Source organism: Triticum urartu, chromosome 1 (assembly GCF_003073215.2).
Source record: "Triticum urartu cultivar G1812 chromosome 1, Tu2.1, whole genome shotgun sequence".
NCBI classification, from domain to species: Eukaryota; Viridiplantae; Streptophyta; class Magnoliopsida; order Poales; family Poaceae; genus Triticum; species Triticum urartu.
In genome coordinates, this window is record NC_053022.1 from 247,299,788 (window position 1) to 247,316,508 (window position 16,721).

Sequence of the window (16,721 nt, forward strand, 5' to 3'; positions counted from 1 at the left end):
AGAAAAAATAGAGCACTGTGGAGTGCTGGGCTGCGGCGATGGGGTATATATAGGCAACTCACTTGTCCCGGTTCGTGGCTAGAACCGGGACTAAAGCCCGGCCTTCTGTGCCAGTTCAAGCCAAGAACCGGGAACAATGGTTATGGGCCAGGAGCGAGGCCCATTGGTCCCGGTTCATGCCTAGAACCGGGACAAATGGGTCCATATGAACCGGGACCAATGCCCACGAGGCCCCGGCCGGCCCCCTGGGCTCACGAACCGGGACGAATGCCCCCATGGGTCCCGGTTCGTGACTGAACCGGGACTAATGGGCTTGCCATGCCCAAACCAAAGCCCTGTTTTCTACTAGTGTTTTCAAGCCAAGGTGATCTATGACACCTGGATACAGTTCGGTGTTGGACTTCGGATATAGTCCGGCATTGGAGCTCGGATGCAGTCCAGCGTTGAAGCTCGGACGCAAGAGGACACCGCCGCATGGGAACAACTTCATACCCGAGGTGTGGCGTAAAAAATAACAAGGCATTGATAAAGGCCAATAACTTAAAGGGGCTCCTCGGATACCCAACGTGTAAACTCTTCGGATTCACTTTGGAGATCCTCAAGATCGAAGATGAGAAGATTTGTTGAATCAGTTTCCAAGACCGATGACCGAAGATGAAGAACAGTTCGGAAGAATCGAGGAGCGTCCCCAACTTGAAGACCGGTTCAAGGGGCTACTGATGGTGTCCTGTACTAGGGGGTACTCACCACGTCATCTCCCGACCAGCTGGATCGGGCCAAGGAACCCCATGGCGGTTCACTCATGGGCCACTTCGGGCAGCCCATGCCGCATACAAGAGAGATCCCACAAGACTTGGCACACAAGACGAGGACTCTCCTAAACCCTAGGCCTCTGGTGTGTTATATAAACCGAGGCCAGGCTAGTCAATAGACAACATCTAATATTCATTAGAACAATTTGGTGGTAGATACATGTACTCTGTACTACACCGATATGAATACAATCAGAAGCATGACGTAGGGTTTTACCTCCATCAAGAGGGCCTGAACCTGGGTAAAATCTCGTATCCATGTTACCATCGCTCCAAGATGCCTAGCTTAGGGCCCCTACTACGATATATGCCGGATATAGAACCGACACCGGCCCTTTCGGCCCACGGTCCACCCAGGCCCGACCCTAAAATCCAAGGTCTAGGCCCGATGGGCTTGCCCATGGGCCGGGCTTGGGCCCAAGTTTTGAGCCCACCAGCCGGGCTTGGATGGGCTTGGGCTTGACATATATATTGGCATTTTAAGGAAGAGGCCCGTCCCACGGCCCGAAACCCTAAGGGTTTTTCAGGGCTTTTTACTAGATGGGCTGGGCTTGGGCTTGAAAAGTAGGCCAGATGGTAGGGCCTGGGAGGGCATGGGCCTCAGTTTTCTGCCATCGGCTTTTTTAGGCCCAGCCCAAGCCCGGCCCGGCCCATGGCTAGGTATACTTGTGGGTCTATAATTCCATTGAAAGTAAGGCATGATACATTTGCTTGAACGTTGTTTGGGTGTCTTAACAACCTAGACCAACCTCTGCTCCATTAGACACCATACACACCCAGGCAACCCCTCCAAGGAGGGGATGTCACTGCTGCCTAGACCTAGGGTTTCCCCGCTACCCGAGGGGGGGTCAAGGCCATGACATCACTTAAGGCAGGCGATGGCGAGTATAGGTGTCGTTGTTGTCTGCAGTTGCGTCCCTGGCCATGTCATCAAGACTGTTGGGGCATAGCTGACTACGGATGGGGGAGCAAGTCACCGTCTTGGACCATTGTCCTGGTCATGAAGAGGGGAGCCACACCCCATCGTTGTCGAGGAGGTAAACACCTGATGAGTGTTGGCTACCAATTCTGATTCAAAAACCGGCATAAGCCCCTCCCCCCAAGTTAGTGAGGATTCAGCTGAACCATAATTGTAGTTCGACCTAAAGCCAGCCTCCTTGTACCTCCCCATACATGTATAGATTCACCGTCCCGAACACGCCATATAACACGCTCTCTCGTCAGATTAAGTTCCCTCAATATGCTTCTCCATGTATATGACATACCCGTTTCGTACAACTTCCAATATAGTGCAGTTTGGAAAATACTTTGCTTTGAGGACAACGCCACAAAGAGAATCTGGAGACTGCAACAAGTGCCAACTTTGTCTTGCTAATATTCCTAGATCGAAAATGTGCAAGTATCTAAACCCCATGCCCCCTCACACTTTGCCTTAGTCATAGGTTCCCAACTAATCCTGTGGTATTTATTCTCATCCTGCTATCGACTCCACCAATATATGCATATGAGCTTGCTAATTTCCTCACACAATAATTTTGTCAGACTGAAACAAGACATAGCGTAAGTAGGGAGGGCTTGGGCTGCCGCCTTGATCAAAATCTCTTACCTGCCTTCGACAATAGCTTCTCCTTCCAACCCTGAATCCTCATCCAAATATGCTCTTTTAAGTACTCATATTCCCATTTCCTTGACTGACCAAGATGCACCGGGAGACCGATATATCACTGGTTTCAGGACTCCTGAGCAAACCCGAGAACTGCATGCACTGAAGTTTTCCTGCCACACGGCGTCCCCTTACTAAACATAGCTAACGAATTGGCTTTATTTATCTCCTATCTCAAGTGCCGCTCGTAGAGGCTAAAATTTCAGCAACTTATTTGTTGATTGTACATTTTCCTTCATCACAATGAGCGAATCGTCCACGAAGAAAAGAGGGTTTATTCTCGATGCCTCTTCATAGATTTTCACACCTTCCAACGAGCCCTCCAGATCAACTTTAGCGAGCAAAATAGAAAATGCTTCAGCACATAAGATGAAGAGGTATGAAAACAAAAGGTCTCCTTGCTATAAGCCCCTTTTGGCCAAACGAAAATTTAGCACAACTAGCACAGACATGCATGTATGGTTCCATTATTTTTTATGCTAGATCACTTCCATGATATATGACCGATGACATCCAAGAGACTAATTAATGGCTGCATTTAAGAGTGTGTTTGTGGATAGCCAAAATGTGATGCATATTCATTGAAAGTACGGTCATTTGGGAGTGGCAACGACTAGAGCACTACGGTGGTGAGCGGAGCCGAGTCCCAATTTGTCCTTCTGATGTCGACTGTTCGATGCGCCAATAGGTGCACCTATGCTGATTTTTGACTTTGGTAGAGAAGTCGGAGCTGCGGACGGTGGGGCCACTATGGCAACGATGACTTCATAAGGGCAGTTTTCAACGCGCAGTGCTCTCTGGATATTGAATTGTGCTAGGTCGGTGCCAGGCTTGTAACTTTTTTGTGAAGCTCGTTAGTAAAATCGGAGCTGCCTTACCCTTGATGCTTCGGTTGACTGTTTGGCGTTTGTGGCCAGAGGTCGTCTGTGTGTGCCCAGTTTGTAATATAGGTTTTCATCCGGTTTTTGTTTAATTAACCGGCTACTCTCTTCTTAATCAATAAAATGGCAAATATTTTATCTCGTTTATTTTTTTTCCTGTTCAGCTAGTTCATAGAAATACGAGTTAACAGAAGAGATGGTCGTCCCCGTGGAAGATACAAGTTCCGTCGAAGGTAAAGTTTTTGGTTTGGCGACTTGCTCAACAGTCCACCCACTCATCTCTTGTATTGCTAATCTAGCATGCGTTCAAACTATAGCATGTCGCGAAGGCCTTTGCACTTGCGGTTGAAACTACAGCATGCCGCACGTACCACGACGGGAAAAGATGCCATGTGTCTGTACTGTAGGTGAACATGCAGCTGCACCACGACAACCGTGTGGGTTAGCTTGACGTGCCACCATCGCACCACGCCGACCCACCTAACGACCGCACTCGGTCGAACGAACCACAGCCACAACGCGCGCGCACCCGCGTAACCGACCTATCTCGTCTATCCATAGCTTCGCCCGGTCGCTTGCATTTCAAGGTATGGCGCGGGCCAAACATGCACGCAAGCTGCAGCGCACCTTGCATGACTGCTGTTGATTGCGAGTGTGAGTGAGTTCGGCACCGTTTCTTTGGGGTTCAGCGTGCATGGGCCTACACAGTCCACCCCTTCTTTCCGTTTCTCCCATTCTTGAGAATTTCGAGCGTGCTTAAAGCACGAAAGGTGATTCGTCGCGACGCCGCCTGTAAGGAGACTGCGGCGGAAATATGATTCTCTTTGTCTGGCCCCCGTTTCGACGGTGGGTCTAGCATTGTCAAAAAAAATGTATGGAAATGTGTCTCTAGTGGGTCTTATAGGATTACGTAGGAATGAGCCGAATCCATGGTGCTGTTATTGCTCCTCCTTCATCGAAGGCGAAGCACGTCGATTTTCTACTACAATAAGTTTTTCACGGCTTTGGTGAAGAAGAGGCAATGACGGCGACCCATTTTTCGCTCGGCCCTATGCTTGTAATCATGACCTACAGACTAGAATATAACTTTTATTTATATTTTTGATGTGTTCCTTGTACTAACACGACACATGATAATACTTCCTTGTACTAACTTTTATTTATATTTTGATAACACTTTCGCTTATTCTGCTAACACCTCAGGCTGCGTCCACCTACGAACCGAACCGCCCCAACAAAAACAAAATCCACCCCACCCCCACGTCCAAACCTTATCCGTTTGCACCTCCCCCACCCCATCCCGGCTACCTTCTTCCTCACCCACGACCCACTCCCCCGACGCCGCCAACTACTACGGAGCTCCGACCACCACGACGCCCCGACCACCCCATCCTCCCAGGCGACGCGGCTCCAATCCACGCCACCTTCTCCTCCGACGGCGCTCCGGTGAAGGATCCAGGCGGCCCTGGTCAAACCGTGCCGCGATGCCCCCCGCAGGCGCCATCCCGGGCATCCGCACCCCCCTCCCGCGCGCCTGCACCTCACGACGAGGTAGGCCACCCCGACCTCGCCATGGGCGGCAAAGCGCCCCTGATGCCCACCTTTCTCTTCTCTCTGGTACCTCGCCCCGTTCCACCTTCATCGCGCAGCAAGAGCACCCCAGCTCCAACTTCCTCCTCCCTCCGCCGCCCAGGACCCACCCTGCCCCAGCAGTCACTTCCTGCCCGACGCCTCAGCACCCCATCCTCTCATCCCCACCCCCATCGAGCCGCTACGATCCACGCCGAAGAGACCGGATGCACATCGCCTGCCTCCGGATCCAAATCAGGTGCTCCCACCCACTCCGCCATCGCCTCCCCCTAGCAGCGGCAGTCACCCCCGCAGCTCACTCCTCCCCTACCTACAGTTCATGGCAGTCACCCCCGCAGCTAACTCCTCCCCTACCTGCAGTTCGCCGAATACCGCGCCGGTTGGCAGCCTCATCCCCATGCCACTAGATCACATCAAGGGGTGCTCCACTGGGCTTCTACCGGTGAGGTGGTGGTAGGAGGTCCATCCACATCTGACGACCCTCCGACGATGGATCCAGGCGTCCTGAGGGATCTCGAACGGCCACACCCTCCCCCACGTGGCTCCATCTCGCCACAAGATCGCTGGCTAGGCATCAACGACCTCTAGAAAGAGACGACGAGGCCCCCGCTACGTGTCTACCTACAGTTCCTCTCACCCTCTCCGTGCAGTGCACCCTGGGCGGCCGTGCAGTTCATCAACACGGTACGTGCAGCTCCCTGACACCGGTGAGAGCAAACCCCACCCCTATACATAACGGTCATGCAGTACGCTCGTCGTGGCCGTGCAGTTCGCCGGTGACTCCCGATGGAAGAGCAGCGACACCACCCCTCCACAGCGGCGGCATCATGGCCACATGCCTGAGCTCGGATTCAGAGCTCGGATCTGTGGCCGTGCACTTTGGAGTTTTTACCCATTCCAGATATGTAGTGTAGTTTGGAGTTTTCTGTGTGTTAAGAAACTTCAGAAATTAAATTCTGACTAAGTTTCTCGAGTGCAAGTAATGTTATTACATTCAGCTTTGGTTATGCATTGGCAGTGCAGTTTATAGCTCATGGTGCTTCAGTGCTGAATTGGGCGTAGTGGACGGCAATGTATGTGTGTGTGAGTGTGTACCTATATGCCTGTATGGTGTCATTTTTTATAGATTTTTCTCCGTCGCAGACATGTATGCCTGTATGTAATGCGCAGAGTACCAGGTCAACGGCAGATGTAGCCCATGCAGTTCGTATGGTTGTGTGCTGCAGTGAAAATATTTTTCTACTGCCTAATTTTTTTGTATGATTTTTTATCGAAGAGGTTCACTTTTGTCCCACGAAGAGGTTTTCTTTTATCGGTGCAGTGCACTACTCCCATGGTTCAGAGCAGACGGCAATGATGTAAAAAAACATGCAACTCACTTCATTCAACATCGACGTTCACTTTGGATATATGTCGTGGTTCCCTTCCATCATTTCTGCGGTCCTTCTCAATCACAAAAACGTTAGAAACAAAGACAACAAAAACTCGAAGAAAATTTACGTCCAACAAAAGGAATTATGCAGCTCGCTTGCCCATCCGATGCAGTGCGGTTTTCATCTGAAGCAGTGCGGTAGGCCGTGTGAAGTTGTTCATCCAATAAGTGCAAAAAACTTGTTATGGAAAGCGAAAAAAATAATGTGGTTCACTTCTTGATAGTGTTGTGGTTCATTTACACCCGACGTGAAGTGCACTCTACTTTCTCGTCCTTGAAAAAATTACGTTCGAATAAAAGAAACCATGCAGTTTTGTTGCCCGTCTGATGCAGTGCGGTTTTCCGTCCGATGCAGTGCGGTTTTCAGTCGGATGAAGTACCCACGTCGATTTGGTTGTCGCGAAAAACAGTGTCCGCATTTTGGTAAATTTAAAACTGCTATTAAATCGTAAGGAATTAGAGAGAGTGTTCTACATGAAAAAAGTTGCGCCTCGTCGATATCTTTCCAACGGCATATCATTTGAATCATTTCAACGACCGGTTTGTAAAAATTTCACGAAAAACGGCTGCTGCCACTTGTCGTCTGCCACATGATTTTCAAAATTAACTTAAAACTATAAGGAATCTTAAAACTATTTCTACATGTGAAAGTTGCGCCTTGTCCATAGCTTTCCAACGACATATTACACGCCTCGTTTCGACAAACAGTTAAAAAACTAGAGCAAAAACAGTACCGAAAATTGAAATTTTTTCAAAAGAACAGAATTCCGCGATTTAGTAAATTTGAAACTGCTCTTAAACCGTAAGGAATTAGAGAAAGAAATAGATATGAAAAAGATGCGCCTCGACGATATCTATCCAATGGTGTATCATTTGCTTCATTCCGACAAGCGGTTTAGAAAAAAAATGTGAAAAAACGCTCGCTGCCACTCGTTGTGGGCTGCCCCATTTTCAAATCTGCTCTTAAACCGTGAGGAATCTCGAAAAGTGTTCAACATGGAGAAGTTGTGCCTAATCCATAGCTTTTCAATGATATATTACACGCCTCGTTCCGACAAACGGTTAAAAAACTAGAGAGAAAACAGTACCAGAAAAAACACTGCGTGCAGTTTTTTGCCACGGGAAGTTCACTCGCCTCAGTACTGCAGCACACTTAGTTCAAACAATGACGTGCACTTGCGTTGAGCGTGCAGTGCGGAAGTGTTATCAGAATAGTTATTCTGATAATATTATCAGAATAGACCGGCCATATATATATATTAGAGCGTAGATTCACTCATTTTGTTCTGTAAGTAGTTTATATTAAAATCTCTAAAACGACATATATTTAGAAACAGAGGAGTAGAGAAGTTCTGCGAAGAAAAGAAAATCTGTAACATCACACACCGACCTATTCCTTTCTCTAAGTGCCAAAGAAGGCAACATACAACCACTAACACTAGTACTGCGCTTTCCCCTGGTCCTGGTTTCACACGTATCCAGAGCGTCCAGTTAATTCCATAAGTCTACGTGCACAGTTCATGCACGATTGATCTCGAGCTACCAGGCCATGCACGATTGCGCCCTATAAATACGGCAGCTCTAGAACACTCACAGACCAGCCAAGTATACCTGAACCGAGCTACCAGTCGGCAAGCATCTCGAAGATGGCTACCATCAAGCATTTGGCCATTGTCGTTCTTGTCCTCCTTAGCATAGGCACGAGCACCAACGCTCGAATCCTCCTGGGATACGGTCCTGGCGGAGGAGGCGGTGGTGGAGGCAGCGGTGGAGGTGGTGGTGCTGGCTATGGTGGATCAGGGTCTGGTTCTGGGTATGGCGAGGGTGTTGGAAGTGGAGGAGGTATTAGCGGTGGTGGATACGGCCATGGTGGTGGCGGTGGAGGCGGTGGAGGTGAGGGTGGAGGCGCCGGTTCTGGGTATGGGTCTGGGGAGGGCTCTGACTACGGGAGCGGCGCCGGTGGGTACGGTGGCGGCAGTGGCGGAGGACGCGGTGGTGGCCAAGGTGGCGGTGGTGCAGGCTATGGGCATGGGTCCGGTGAGGGTTCTGGCTATGGCGGTGGTGCTAGTGGTGGTGGTGGCGGGCACGGAGGTGGTGGCGGTGGCGGACAAGGTGGTGGGTCTGGCGGGGGCTCAGGCTACGGTTCCGGGTCTGGCAGTGGATATGGTGGAGGATATGGAGGCGGCGGCGGAGGTGGTCAAGGTGGAGGCTCTGGCTATGGCTCTGGGTCTGGCTCTGGATACAGTTACGGCTCCGGCGGTGGCTTTGTAAATGGACACCACTGATCTCACTTCCATGGAAAACTCAAGTATTCAAGAGTATATAGTTAAAAAGTCTTCCCGTGAGTGACAGTGATGAGCTTGTTGTTCACTGATCTACTACTACTGAAGATGCAAGTTTGAGTGTATGTGATTAATATTGTACTTTGGTGGTGGTTGCTGCTTTACTTATTTGGCGAAGTCCAGTAAATAAGCGATCTTTACAAAGAGATCATCATACTCCTGTATGACTGTATCCATTAATTTCTACAACCCGGGTGATTGACAGATCATATAACATACAGTTCCTGAAGAAGGATCAGAGAAACCATTTGATGAACTTTGTTTCTGAATATATGTTCTGCACATTTTGCAGTTGCCACATACAATTTGTTTACACATGGTTTCAGCCTATAAACCAGCGTGCCTGGATACTGAAACCTCTTTTTTTGCCAGGCTTAATCTGGCACTTGTCAGCTCACTTTTGTGCAATTTAGAAGCTGGTTTAGTCTCACTAGCAGAAAAAGGGCCATTTCTCCCGATTCGTAAGGCCCATCTGTCCCGGTTTAGGAACCGGGACTAAATGGTCATTACTAAAGCCCTTGACCTTTAGTCTCGGTTCTTATAGGAACCGGGACAGATGGGCCTTCACGTGGCCGCTGCGGCGAACCCAGGCAGGAGGGCCTTTGGTCCCCATTGGTGGCACCAACCGGGACTTAAAGGCATCCACGCGTCAGCTTTTCAAGGGCTAGGATTTTTGTTTTTTTGAAAGGGGGATGGGGGATTTGGGGGGTTTTGTATGGTTAATTAAGGTGTTTCATATATTGTGTTAGGTAGCTAATTAATTAATAGAGAGAAGTGTCCTCTCTTATCTCCGTGCTTGGTCGACACTACGTACTATACGTATAGAGAGGCCCTCGACACGCTAGCTAGTAAGCAAATGAAGGAAACCATTAAGTGCAGAAGTTCGTCATGCATATCGAGAGAAGTGATATCGACCTCTACTTCTCCGAGAGATTGCGCGAACAACAATTTTTCGTATATCTATCCGACGCTACTGGCTACATATATACAATATTAAGATCTCTTACAATATAATCTCCCCTAATTATATAAGAACTCAGCTTCAACATGATATTCACCGGCTTTATTGATGACGTGGTCAAAAAAGAATCCCGCCAATTCCTCTTGAATTGCTTTCATGTGATCTTCTGGTAGGAATTCATTCCGCATCCGCCACGTCTAATTTGAAGAAGGGGGTTAATACATATATATGAATGAAACTCAACAGAAATGATGGTGTAATAAAATGAAATTGTGAATATTATTGCTTACGCACATCAAATTGTCTTTGAGAGTAGCCCCGCTTATTTTTGCAAGTCGCGTTGTAGATGAACTCGCACACGCAGTATCCACAGTAATCATCCCTTATTCCTGCCACAAGCACTTTACGAGAAATAGAGGTCAATCAAACTGATAATGAAGCATTATAAATGGCATTGATGAAAGTAGCTAGAATCAACGGGAGATGCGCGGAAGTAGCTAGCTACTAGTACTTGCTTTCGGTTATGTATATCGCAGCTCCTTTGGCAGTGCCGGAGCTTCTGTGGTGAACTTTTTCCAAACCCTGCAAGACAAAGATAATAATTATTACTTGAGATATCAGGAAATGAACAAAAAGTTGCCGATATGGTGCGATAATGATCGATTGAACTTACTTGTTGAGAATTTTAGTCATGTCCGCATAGGTTTTGGGATCTTTTCGTCTCGAGTCTAAGACGATTACTAGTCCCTGCTCAAGCTTAATCTCCATGGGAATATAGTGGAAACTGCGCATGCATGCATAACTCATCAATTAATTACATTACTATAACCTCAAGTAATAAGGGAAACCGAATATGCACAAGACAATAACACTCACTTGACGTTGTAAGGAAAGAGTATTTTATCTTTGTTTTGATTTATTACCAAAGATTTGAGCAAGTTGGCCTCGGCTTCTTTGGCATTCTTTTTAACAACATATTCATCTATGAGATTTGTGTTAATGAACCCAATATCATATATTTCTGCTTCTCTGCACTCGACGATCTTCAATCTGCATAATATAATGAGGATAATTATAAATACATGCAATGAAAGAGCTGAGCTATATATAGAGACTTAATGACAGGAGTAGTACGAACATACAGTAGTAAGTGACAGTTAATTTATCGAGGGCCTTTTGATTAAAAAAACTAGAAGAACTCCTCAAATGGAATAGACAACAGATCAATTCCAACGAGGTCGTGCTCCTCTTTAACTCTCAGCGTCAAAGTATTCGTCCCCCCAGACTCTCTGCTTGTTTCACGTACCAATCATGCAATCTTCGCATCATCGTTGCTAGAGATTTTTCATCTTTGACGAGAGGCTTCCCGTAGTGGTATTTGTCTTCGTCCACCTCCAAGAATTCATAATGTACATCGTCGGGCAGGTAATCTTCAAGATTGGTATAACCGGGCACCATCCTCTGATCAGTAGCGACGATATCGCTAGACACCTTGAGCGAGGGGCACGATTGGTTCGCTTGTTCGCCGAGCTGGGAATTTTTTCCCAGCTCGGCGTTCTGCTAACCTTCGATCACTGATAGTACTTCCCGACCACTCTGCTTCGATATATACCTTTTCAGTAATGCGCTCATAGTTTTTTTTCGACGGAGACATGGTGGTTTCCTCAGGGCATTGATAGTGCGCTTTAATTTCACTGAATCTATCTTCTCCTCCGGAGGTGAATGTTTCTTTACTTTCACCCCATCAAAGAAGTCCTTCACTTTGGTTTCCACGATCTTCGTGGTTTCCTCTGCAGTCCTCTCGTATGGTAACTTCTCTAGAGGCTTGAGAGATGGACCGAATCTGTATTGCCTCCCGCCTCTGGCTGTACTGCTAGACGCTGGAGCAGACGGAGCGGCTGCGGCTGCCTTCTTTTGTTGCTTACGAGGTGGAGGAGAAGGACTACGACAGGCCGGAGCAGCCAGAGCGGCGGTGGGTCTCTTCCGCCCTTGCTGGCGAGGCGGAGAAGGCTGGCTGCTCGGGTGCGCCGGCGCAGGCGGAGAAGGAGGCAGAGTGCCGCCACGCACCGAAGAAGGAGGCTGAGTGCCCTGATCACTTGCCGGAGGAGGAGGCGGAGGAGGAGGCGGAGTGCCCTGACTCGCCGGAGGTGGAGGAGGAGGCTGAGGCGTCCAGTTTGGAAGGTTGATGAGCTCCTTCCGCCATAGGCATGGAGTCTTCAGAGAAGAACCCAGCCCAGTCCCCCCTTCACTCGTAGGGTGGTCAAACTCGAGGTCCTCAAATCCACCAGTTATTTCATCCACCATTACCCTAGCATATCCTTCTGGAATCGGCCGGCAGTGAAAAGTTGCGCCAGGTTTAGGAGGTGCAACAAAGCCAACAGCCGCCTTGACTTTCAATTTCATCCATTGCGTCATAAGGTAGCAATGTTGAGACTCCGTGATAGCATCCACGGGGTAGCTAGCAGGAGCCATGAAGACAGGCTCCAGCTGAAGCAGCTCGGTGGAAGCCACGCTGCTTCTCCGCTGAGATGGCGGGGTAGCTTCGGGGGAAGCTTCGGCAGGTCGCTTGCTGCCATCTGCTTCTCATTCCTCTATCGCTTGTACCCTTGCATGCAGCGCCTGCATTTGGGTCTGCTCCAGTTTCTTCCTCATCTCCTGGCATTTGTAACCGTCTGCGTCCGGAAACCCAACCTTCCACGAAACGGAGCCTGGCATGCCTCGTGTCTGTCCAGGGTGCTCAGGATTCCCGAGGGCCATTGTGAGCTCGTCGTTCTCTCTGTCTGGAACGAACGTCCCTTGCTGCGCTGCATCGATATACTACCGAAGCTTCATGACGGGTATTCACAGTTGCTCATTTGTCCAACGGCACTTCCCTGATACAGGGTCCAAGGTTCCGTCAACCCCGAAGAACCAAGTCCGGCAATGGTCTGGCCAGTTCAATGTCTCTGGTTCGACCCCTTTATCAACCAGGTCATTCTCAACCTTGGCCCACAACGGCCGGGCTTTGAGGTAGCCACCTAACCCCATGCGATGGTGAAGCTTCTTCTTCGCAGCATTTATCTTGTTTGTCGCTGACATCTTCTTACTCTTGTCTGATGTCTTGTGGGCCACAAATTCGTCCCAGTGATCTCTAATCTTCTCATACCGGCCGGTGAATTCTGGTGTCTCTTCTTTGTCGACAAATATTGTTTTCAGCTCATTCTTCCACCTCCTGAATAGTTCTTCCATCTTCTTAAGCGCATGAGACTTGATCGATTGCTCTTTAACTAGCTTCTCCGGATCCTCCCCTGGCGGTAGGGTGAAATTTGCCTTCATCGTGGTCCAAAGATCATCTTTCTGCATATTGTTGACATAAGACACCTCAGGGTCATCTTTAGCCGTCTTATACCATTGGTGGATGCTGATCGGGATCTTGTCCCTAACAAGAACCCCGCACTGAGCAGCAAATGCTTCCTTTGTCTGGATGGGTTCAATCGGTTGGCCATCGCGCGCGATTGCTGTGATCTCAAACCTTTCATCCGAGCATAACTTTTTCTTCAGGCCTCGCCTCTTTACCGAAGTTGTGCTTGATCTGGAGGGCTAGAAAAAAGAAGAAATACGAGAGTTATTAATTAATATGTGTACATACCAAAAGCAATTAATGTATCAATTAGCTATAGTCAGCAAATGCTTAATTAATATATATACCTGGTCGGACTCCGTTCGGTCACCGGAGCCGTCATCATGATGTCCTTCTTCCACCGGCATTCGGTCACCGGAGCCATCATAATCATGTCCTTCCTCCTCCATTGTTCGACCACCGTAGCCTGCTTCTTCACCCTGTCCTTCCAGACCATCGGTGTCGCTGAGAAACGACAAGACGACATCATTTCCGGCTGCGATTATGTCCCCCAACACCGCTTCTGTTGCTTCGTCTCGGGGGTGCTCCATAGTTTCTGCAAATATTTACAACATGTCAATTATTATTCAAACATGACAGATGGATATATTAGTGGCAAACGTAGAACTAGTTAGCTAATCACAATAAGGAATCATATTAGTGGCTCGACGCTTCTCTAGGGTTTGGGGTGGCCTCGACAACGCTTCAAGGGTTTGGGGTGGCCTCGATAATGCGTCAAGGGTTTGGGGTGGCCTCGACGACAACGCTATTTTAACTTGGTAAATTTGGGTGGCCTCGAGAGAGTTTGTCGGGTAGGGGCGCGGCAGGAGGGGGTAGGAGACCGACATCGTTTTTTTCTAGGGTTTGGGTGTCCTCGAGAGTTTTGGTCGAGCGAGAGGGCCGGGGGGGGGGGGGTGCTCCCATGGTATAAGTTATCATGGTCGAGAGGGGGTATATATATTGACCGCCCCTCATGTCGAAGTTATCCGGGAGGGGGTTATATCGACAACGACGACATACATACATTGGAAAATAATTTTATCGGGGAGGGGTATATCGACCCCCCTCGTGTTGATGTTATCGGGAGGGGGTATATCGACAACGACATACCCGATAAAAAATAAGAAGACGAAGAATAAATAAAAAGAGGAGAAGAAGAAAGGAATAGAGGAGAAGATCGAAGAAAAAAGAGGAGAATAAGAAGACGAAGAAGAAATAAAAAGGGAAAAAGAAGAAAGGAATAGAGGAGAAGATCTTTTGGCGCGACCTGGACTCTGTAGCCTTTTCTTTTCTTTTAAAAAACGGAGGCAAAGGTTTTGCCTCGTCTCACTAATACAGAAGGGGAGGCTAACAAAATTGGACAATGTCCATTACGCCTCAACAAATGAATGAGAAAAAAGACTACTTTCACGGCATCAAAGAGCACAAATGTTTCGTCCTGCAAGGACCCAATTCCTTGCCTCCAATTTGGTGTTGTCGACCAGAATAGTAGGCATAGTGGACTTGTTTCGAAAAATACTTGCGTTTTTTTCATTCCACATATTTCATGTGACAAGCATGAGAAGTGATGAAATGGCCATCCTTCTATGTCCAAGCCAAAGAACTGTTGTTGCCTACCAGGCTTATACCATGGCTCTATAGCTTACATCAAACTTCATGCTCTGCTAGTGGTGAGGTAAACTACTTGAGAAGCTGAATTACCAAAACTCGTATTTCAAATGAAAGTTGGATGATTAAATCCAGAATTCCTATGTTGGACTGTTAGAGTTGTGTCGAATATAGTGTACAAGGTAGGTTACAGTTGGACTATGAGTTGTTTTAGGATGGGGAGTTGTGTCCTAGTAGGACACTCGTATCCTAGACCTCTCTTATATAGCGGGGTTAGACACACAATGTAACATATGCCAACATAATATCACAGGTACGCAGGGGGAGCTGGCGGCGTGTGCCGGCGCCCGGGTGGCTGGTGTGCGGTATTGTGACGGTGTCACGGGGAGGAGCGCCCATAGTCAGGCCCCGGGGATGTAGCCATCTCGGTGAACCTCGTTAACAAATCTCAGTGTTGTGCTCGTGTGATTGCTTGATCCTCGGATGATCGACGGAGTGCCTCGGATTTATTATAACAAGTGGTATCATGAGCAAGGTTCGAACAAGGCCGTGGTTGTTGATCTAGAGAATAACTCGTTGGCTGGTTGTTCCCGTTGGTGGTGCTAACGATCGCGATCGTGTAATTTGCACTGGAAGCAGCACTCGAAGGGAGTAGCAATCAAAGCTAGCGGCTGGGTGTTCTGGACAAAGTCTCGTCGAGATCGGATCGTTGTCGCGACAGTACGCGTGCAGCTTGCACGAGCGCAGGCAGCAGCAGCGATCAAGGCCCAGACGGGGCTGTCTAAGGGCTATGTCTCCCAGGTGGCAGTGGCCTATGGCACGAGCATCGTGCGGGCTGGGCCTTTGTGGAAGCGCGGGCAAGACGACGGGTGGGACAACCAACAATCGGAGGAGCAGTGTGAGTTGAGCATACACAAGGGATTTGTTTGGACCAAAAGGGAGACCGAGTCTCCACGTGACACGGAGATAGGCAGATCAATTCGGCGAGGAAAAACAAATCCATCACGTATTCACGTTGGCATCCATTAGAAATAGCAGAAGGCGAAGCAAAGCTTAGCATTAGTATTTTGTGCCAGGGAGAGCTACACACGTGAAGACCAGAAAGGATTTTGGTTGGAATTTGCTAGTAGTACAACCTCGTGTACTTGGGAATTGTGTGAGAAGAGAGTTCGGATATTTTTTCGCAGGGTCAGCCGTATAAAGAACCATGGCGCCAACGGGTACCAGGTTTGAGGTAGAGAAGTTCACGGAACTGAAAACCTTGGGTTATGGCAGACAAGGGTGAAAGATTTGTTGGCACAATGGGGATGCTTGAAGGCGTTGCGGGAAGTCATGTTAGCTAAGATGAAATTATCATGTGATGGATGGAAATTCTTGAAAGACGATTTGGGAGCCTCGAGCGTGTCATGTAGTCGGACAAGTTCGGCAGGGTTGGACTGGATAGTCTGACGGATCGACGTGAGTCATTGGAACAGAAGACGGTGGTGGGATCGGTGAAAACGACATATGAGCGTGATGCTAATGGTGACCAACTTCTGGACGTGGAAACACGTGGCACGAGCCCGAGTGCTTGTGTGGCTTCGGCAAGGCTATGGCGTGGGGTTGATTCAAGACAGTGCACATGAGCGCTTGAAGTCGACAGGGCGTGAGGATGGACTGATCATCTACCATGGAGTCATGTTGAAGGTGGAGCTGGATTGAGGGGCTACGGTGTAAGGATCCAGATAATCGAAGCCTATTCAGCGGGGAAAAGCGAGTGACATGTAGTTCGGACTGGAGCCCAATGGTCTGATGGAAGTGTGAAACTCGTCATCGGTCTATGATGATCGATGGTACTTTGCAGTGGGGTTGAGTGGTGTGGGTTCGAGACCCTTGAGACTCGACCGGGACAGTAGAAGCTCAACGTGGTAATAGCGGTGAGGCGTGCGGTGTGCACGGGACATGGAGACGGGCCAGGGCTCTGGTGGTCATATATGTGATGAGACAACTGTGAATTTGACTCGGGATGACTAAAAGCAATGGTGAAATTCCTTCAAGTTTCAGACAGGCATTC

At 48.7% G+C, this 16,721-nt stretch overlaps 1 protein-coding gene across 1 annotated transcript; it reads left to right on the forward strand.

Annotated features, from left to right (window-relative positions):
- Positions 1-7,994: 7,994 nt before the first annotated feature.
- Positions 7,995-8,879, forward strand: LOC125527480 (glycine-rich cell wall structural protein 2-like). Its single transcript, XM_048692015.1, has one exon. The coding sequence runs from the start codon at positions 8,025-8,027 to the stop codon at positions 8,661-8,663; it is 639 nt and encodes a 212-aa protein (XP_048547972.1). The 5' UTR covers positions 7,995-8,024; the 3' UTR covers positions 8,664-8,879.
- Positions 8,880-16,721: the final 7,842 nt, after the last annotated feature.

Excerpts from the sequence above, each read along its gene's own strand:
- LOC125527480 (XM_048692015.1), top strand. The coding sequence starts at position 8,025 with ATGGCTACCATCAAGCATTTGGCCATTGTCGTTCTTGTCCTCCTTAGC.